At 54.9% G+C, this 6,817-nt stretch overlaps 1 protein-coding gene across 3 annotated transcripts; it reads right to left on the reverse strand.

Annotated features, from left to right (window-relative positions):
* Positions 1 to 647: 647 nt before the first annotated feature.
* On the reverse strand, positions 648 to 5,123 carry RAB13 (RAB13, member RAS oncogene family). 3 transcript variants are annotated; one of them, XM_040635692.1, is made up of 9 exons: positions 4,857 to 5,098; positions 4,395 to 4,526; positions 2,881 to 2,961; positions 2,028 to 2,088; positions 1,715 to 1,792; positions 1,518 to 1,607; positions 1,369 to 1,434; positions 1,210 to 1,263; positions 648 to 1,039 (listed from the first exon to the last, which is right to left on the reverse strand). In XM_040635692.1, the coding sequence occupies exons 1-9, from the start codon at positions 5,081 to 5,083 to the stop codon at positions 962 to 964; spliced, it is 867 nt and encodes a 288-aa protein (XP_040491626.1). In that variant the 5' UTR covers positions 5,084 to 5,098; the 3' UTR covers positions 648 to 961. The 3 variants fall into 3 exon arrangements, with proteins under 3 accessions (XP_040491626.1, XP_040491627.1, XP_040491628.1); XM_040635693.1 differs by having other exon boundaries at positions 2,881 to 2,941; positions 4,857 to 4,875; XM_040635694.1 differs by lacking the exons at positions 648 to 1,039; positions 1,210 to 1,263; positions 1,369 to 1,434; positions 1,518 to 1,607; positions 1,715 to 1,792 and having other exon boundaries at positions 2,050 to 2,187; positions 4,857 to 5,123.
* Positions 5,124 to 6,817: the final 1,694 nt, after the last annotated feature.

Here is a 6,817-nt window from a genome sequence, read left to right on the forward strand (position 1 = left end):
CTGCCTTTGGCTCAGGTCATGATCCGGGAGCCCCATGTAAGGTTCCCTGCTCAGCGGGGAGTCTGCTCCCCCCACCCCCCGTGCCCTTGTGCGCGCGTTCTCTCTCTCAAATAAATAATTAAATACTTAAAAAAATATTTATGACTAAATGAACCTCTTCTGTGTCTCATTTTCCTCATCTATAGAAGTGGAAAATAATGCCTACCAGCTACCTAAAAGGATTGCTGGCGGAATCAGAGGTGCTTGAAGAAATCACAGGATAAACAATACCAGGTCCTGTTATTGCCTTGAGTCTAGGGCTGTCACTCCCCTGGGAAGGCCTAAGAAGAGTCCTCTGGAAACCAGGCAGGGCTCTGTCCATAGGATCCTCTAACCCCATAATGGAAAGAGGATGTCCAGACCTCCAGGTTCAGAGAACCTCCTTGTTCTTTTCCTCATCCATGTAGGGACAGGTCCTGGTGTCACAGGAACCCAGCCTGATTCTGGCAGCCCAACCACCTTAGAGGCAGGAATTAGGTTTGATGATGAAAGTCACCCAATCCAGGGACCTTTATGTGGGTGGTGGCCTTTCATACTGAGCAAGACCACACAGGGTCAGGCCTACAGAGGGGGTGCTGAGCCAACTCTCACACAACCCTAAAACCTGATCCAGTAACAACAAATCAACTGTTTATTTACATTTATGTCTGCCCTAGAAGCCCAGGGAAGGTCTGACACCCAGAGCTGGTTCTTTCCTGCCGCCCTCACCTCCTTTTACTCCCTCGCCTTTCTCTCTCTCCTCCTTGCCTCTCCTTCCCTCTCTAGTCTACCTCCTTACCATCTCTCGCCTTCGTGTTCTCCATTTGCTCCCTACTCTTCCACCATCTACCTACCTCTAGCCCTTCCAAGTCCCACGTGCTGTTTCTCCCCTGCCCACCCTCAGCCCTGCCTCCCTCAGGGTCAGCCTCTGGGCCTAGGGTCCTCAGCCGAGGGAGCACTTGCTGGTGTTCTTCTTGTCACAAGCTTTCAGGTCAGTGCCGGGGGGCTTGTGGCTGTTTCCCTAGAGGTGGAAGGGCACCGGGATCAGGGTGACAATGGCTGGCTGGGGTCTGAGACTGTACATTGTTTGAAGGGGATCCACCCTTGGGGGGTCTTAGCACTACTCCCCTCCCGAGGTTTCACTCCTGACACATACACACAGCTGTGCCCAGGCCAGCAAAACCAACTCACCGATCTCCGGCCTCCTGACTTGAGCAAGATGTCCCGGGCCAGGGAACTGAAAGCCTGACGGGGAAAGGAGTGAGTTCTCAGAACAGGCTGGAGGGGAGGTTGGACTTGCTGTCCAACAGCCATCTCAGGAGTGGGGGTGGGCATGGGGATGTGTCTCACCTCATCCACATTTGTGCTGGACTTGGCACTTGTCTCGAAGAATCGGATCCCATGCTCCCGAGCAAGCTGTGGGGTGGAGGGAGAAGAAGAGAGGTGGGTAAAGGGTGGCAGCCCTCTGGAATCCAACTTCGCCTCGGCCTGGCCCTCACCTTAACAGCCTGCTCCTTCTGCACCTTCCTCTTGGCCTCCATGTCACACTTGTTCCCCAGCAGCAGGCGCTCCACCCCAGCTGAGGCATTCTGGCAGCAAAAGGGCAGGAGGAGTAAAGCTGGGTCCTGCTCACCTTCATTGTCCCCTCATCCTCCAGGTTCTACCTAGTCTCCCTTCTCTTCAGGAGGGTCTTTACCTCTTTGATGCTTTTCATCCAGTTCTGAATATTCTCGAAGGATTTCTCATCTGTGATGTCATATACTAGGATAATGCCCTGGGGGATGGCAAGGGTTCACCATGGAGCCTTGGGCCACATTCCCCCATTTTGGCTTCCTGCTCCTTTAAGTGACCCTGCAAATTCTACCCATGAATCTACCCCATTAGTCCATGTGGGGCCCTCCCCCTCCCACACTGTGCCCCCTCCCATTTTCCTGCCCAACCCCTGCCCCTGGGTACTCATAAACCTCCACTCTATTGCCTCATCCCTTGTCCAGACCCACACCTCGTACCATGGCTCCACGGTAATAGGCAGTAGTTATTGTCTTGAATCGCTCTTGGCCAGCTGTGTCCCTGAAGAAGTGGAATATTTTGTGGGGCAGGAGAGAGGGAATGCTTCTCCAAAGAGAGAATTCCCCCTGCTAAGAATTTAGCTCTTGCAACAGGGTGGGGCTGAAAGGAACAGAATCAGAAAACAGTAAAGGGGAAAAAGGAGTAGGATGGCTGGGAGGTGACACAGACCTAAGGAACAAGGTCTCTCAGGTATATTTGCTGAACGTTTACTCTGTGCCAAGCTCCATCTTCACCCTACCCGTGTAAGACACGTTTTATGGTCCCTGTTTTACAAATGAGGACAGAGATTTGAAGAGGCAGGTCATTCTGCAGCAGAACCAGAATTCAAACCACATCTGCTCTCATCTGTTGCCTCCTGAAGCTTCTTCAAGTCAGCAGCCACTCCCACACCTTCAGAGTCTCTAGCTTCCTAGGACAGGAGAGCCCTCTACCCCCGGCTTTCTGGGTTCCCCGGAATTCAGAGACAGCACAGACTGAAAGTCTCAATTCTGCTACTTGCTGTATACCTGCTTTAATGCCATTTCCACATGACAGCCCTGCAGACATTTACGGTCAAGTTCAGAGAATGCTCTGGAGCCGGGAGAGGCAAAAAGAGTTACAAAAAAGCTGAAAATAGATGAGGGAACTGGAAGAGAGATGGAAGGACGACGTCTGAGTGAGGTGACAGGAAGTGGCCTGGGAGAAGTACCGGAAGGAGCGGTGGGGAGAAGGAGATAAGCAGCAAAATGGGAGGGAAACGGGGCTAAGAGGTGAATGAGGGAATGTGCCCAGCAGTCCTGAGGGTTCACTCACCAGACCTGCAATTTGATCTTCTTCCCCTCTACATCCACAGTTCGGATCTTGAAGTCAATTCCTAGGAGGGCAGTGCACACACTGAAGTTGAGACCATGTGGGCATGTAGGGTGTGCGAAGGGAGACACGGGAATGGAGCAGCAGCAGCGCTAGGAACTCTACAGGGGTGCACTTGGGAAGCAACCTTGTTGCAAGAGCAAGACAGAATTTTCTCAAAGCTGTATTTGTATAGGAAACACATTCTTTTTACTAAGATGTTACCGATCTGGGAGGGGGAGGTGATGGAAGTTCTACAGAGAGGTTTAAGGCACCTCTTGGGTCCACTCAGCCACACCAGCTGACAGATCCCTTAATTCAGTGTCCCCCTCAAAATATGACTCTCAGATTCCTCTTCCCTTCTGTTTTCCTAGAACCCTGAACTCTCTGTGTTCCAGCCACCCTCCAGCCCTGTAGCATAAAGAGCCAGGAAAGAGGTAGTTGATGCCAGTTCGTGTGAGTTAACAGCAGTCTGCGCTTGCAAGCAAGAATGAGTCCTCCTCAGACTGAACTAGGAGAGACAGGCATTTTCCTTCCCTTTTCCAACCAGAATTGTCTTGAGACTCCCCTTGTTTTATTTCCCAGGCCAGAGGAGATGAAGAAAGACAAGAAGGGAGGAGGGGAGGCAGTGTTCTTCGAAGAGACATGGGCACCTCCCCAGAGCCTGTTGGGAGCCCAGGAAGGAGGCTGAGTCACCAGGCTGACTCAGAGCCCCCAAAAGTCCCCCCACTTCCACCCTCCTTGCCTGGCTGACTGCATATTCGCCATCCCAGTCCTTGGGCCACCCTCCAGCACAGACAGCCACTCTGTTCCACCCTGCCCACCCCCATTAAGTTGAGGGGCAGGGAGACTGGGAAGTGGTAAGGTGGGGATGCAATGGGAGGATTTGGAACCCGCAAGACAGAAAGAAGCTAATGGAATTGGAAAGCATGTTCAGGGAGAGGGGGTACAGGAAATACAGAGAGGGTCAAGAGTTCTAGGTGGGTGGGGGTGGGGAGAGATGCACGGGAGGAAATAGAAAAGGATTCATGTGGATTTGGGGAGATGAGGGAGAAGGATGGTACCAGGAAAACGAGGGGCTGGCACATCGGAGAAGCTACCTGGAGGCCTCAGAGAAATGAGAGATTGGGTACCATCGAGAGAGATGTGCGGGGGGATGGGTCTGAGACAGGGGCTGAGAGACTAGACTTTAGAAGACCGAAAAGTGGGGCCACTAGTAACCTGGGAGCCTGGGGGAGCTGGGGGTGTGAGGCAGGCCAGCCGGCTCACTGCCGAGGAGATGCAGGGGTGAGGGCCTGGAGGAGCCAGGCGTGTGGGACAGACAGGCCAGGGGGCTCAGCGCTGGTGGAGACGCAGGGGTGAGGGCCTGGAGGAGCCAGGCATGTGGGACAGACAGGCCAGCGGGCTCACCGCGGGTGGAGAAACAGGGGTGAGGGCCTGGGGGAGCCGGGGGTCTGGGGCACGGCCGGCGGGCTCACCGATGGTGGAGATGTAGGTGTTGTTGAAGCTGTCCTCTGCAAAGCGAATGATCAGACAAGTCTTGCCCACCCCCGAGTCCCCGATGAGCAGCAACTTGAAGAGGTGGTCGTAGGCTTTGGCCATGGCGGACACTGGGGAGCCGGGGGAGGCGCCGGTGGGCGGGACCGCAGGGCTGGCGGACGGAGCGGCCCGGAGCCCAGGCCAGGAAGTTTTCCTCCCTCTCCGCCCAGGCTCCGGGAAAGAGGGGAGGCGGCCCTGCCGTGGGCCCCACCCCCCTGGCCGCCCGCCCCTGCCCCCGGGACGGCTGGGCACCTCCCGCTCGCTCGCAGGCCGCGCCGGGGCGGCTGTGGGGAAGGGGGAGCCGCGGCCAGCCCCCACGGTCCACCGACGGGGGCGCCTCAGGCACGCGGGCACAATCTGGGGGATGCAGGCTGAAGGCGGGGCCGGCACCGGGGGCTCACCACAACGAGGGGCTGAGCCAGGGGACCCCCGGTCCACTCAAGTGTGGACGCCTTCGGGGCACTTCTGGGCTCCGGGGTTCCCGGCGCTCAGGTCCCGCCCAGCTCCCTGGGAACGCGGCCGGGCGCCCCGGAGCACCAGCCGCTTGTGGGGTCGGTCTGCCCCCTGGTGGACGGCGTGAAAAGGAGGTGTCCTGCAGCCCCACGGGGCCCAAGACAGGGACACACATGTACACACACGGACACACCACACACATACACACACCATACACACCACGTACGACCTACAGGTATCACATACATACCACACCGCACACATACCACACGCACACCATGTACACACATACCTACATACCACACACACCACATACACAACATGCACACCACACACACACCACGTACACATACACACACCACAGATCACATACGACATACACGTATCACATACCTACCACACCACACACACCATGTATACACCATACACGTCCTACATATATCACACAATCATCACATCACACACCATCACACACCACTACCACACAATCACACCCCACCACACACCTACGTCACACCCACAGTACACACATCACCCCACCCCTACACACATCACACCACCCACACACACCCTTCCACCACCACCAGCCCACCCACACACACCCCATACCACACACCTCACCCCCTCACACTCCCGCCCACACACACATACATTCCCCACACCACAAACACGCTCTCTCTCTTTCACTGAGACACACTGGGGGGCTTTATTAGCAACAGTATTCAAATCTTCTGGGACCCTGTGTGTGATTTCTCTGACACGCCAGTTACAGGACCACAGAGATGGGGATTATAAGTGTCTGCTTTCGTTCCTTCGACGAGGTAATGGATCTTAAGACTGCCCGAGGCTGCCTCCTGACACCACACTGAAAGGGCTATGAAAAGGCAACGAAAAAGCTAAAGTATGGAAAACACAGCTATAGAGAAACGAGTTTATCTCTGCCTTTGGAAAAAAATTACTCACACTATCTGCTTTTCTAACAGTGCGTCAGTAGACCTGTCCCTGTGTAGTGTACTGGTGAAAAGACACCTTGTGTCACTTCGCTCGTCCTTGTCATCTTCTGTGTCCATGCCTGCCCCTTCTGGAACACAGCTGTTCAACCCCCTTTTGTCCATTCTCTCCCCTCCCACTGCCTTCAAGCTGTATCACAAACCCGGACTCTTCTCTATTTCTCCTCAATGGTCAAACCATCTCCTACCAATCCTTTATTTATTTTTAAAAGATTTTATTTATCTATTTGACAGAGAGAGAGAGCACAAGCAGGGGGAGCAGGAGTGGGAGAAGCGGGCTCCTTGCCGAGCGGGGAGCCGGATGCGGGGCTCCATTCCCAGACCCTGGGATCCTGACCAGTGCAGAAGGCAGACGCTTAGCGCTCAACCACTGAGCCCCGCAGGCGCCCCCCCCCCCAATCTGTTAAGTTACTCTTCAACTTTCATGAACGGTTCTGATAAAAACCCATCAATTCTTTTTTCATTTTGCCTGTTCTGGACTCTTCGTCCCCAGAGCATGGTGTGTGCGGTGCTCACCTCTCGGAACAGCACTTATGCTGGTGTACACCGGCTGTCACTGGACCCTAACCCCAGCACGCTCCGCCCTTAGCCCTCAGAGCCCTGGCAACCCCCTCACTCCTGGCGGGCTCGTCTGGCCTGGGTTTTTGTCTTCACAAGCTCTTCCATCAACCTAGAATGCTTTTCTCCGGACTGCGGCAGGGCTGACCCCCGGCTTTCAGATTTCAGCCTCAATGTTATTTCCTCAGGGGATCTTCTGGCCCCTCAGTGGTGTGCTGGACCGGTTCTTGCTGGTCATTAAGAACAACGCCGTGTTTAACGAGGTCACACCGGTAGTGTGAAACTGGCCACAGTGGAAATACTTACACCACTGAAATTAGCGAAGGCGAGTCAGGGCTCCA

Source organism: Ursus maritimus, unplaced genomic scaffold (genome assembly GCF_017311325.1).
Source record: "Ursus maritimus isolate PB19 unplaced genomic scaffold, ASM1731132v1 scaffold_2, whole genome shotgun sequence".
NCBI classification, from domain to species: domain Eukaryota; kingdom Metazoa; phylum Chordata; class Mammalia; order Carnivora; family Ursidae; genus Ursus; species Ursus maritimus.

Coding starts and splice junctions, on each gene's coding strand:
- RAB13 (XM_040635692.1), bottom strand. CDS start 5,083: ATGTGTGTCCCTGTCTTGGGCCCCGTGGGGCTGCAGGACACCTCCTTT. Junction 1,608..1,714: donor GGATGAAAAGCATCAAAGAG/GTAAAGACCCTC, acceptor TTTTGCTGCCAG/AATGCCTCAGCTGGGGTGGA. Junction 1,040..1,209: donor AGTCAGGAGGCCGGAGATCG/GTGAGTTGGTTT, acceptor TTCCACCTCTAG/GGAAACAGCCACAAGCCCCC.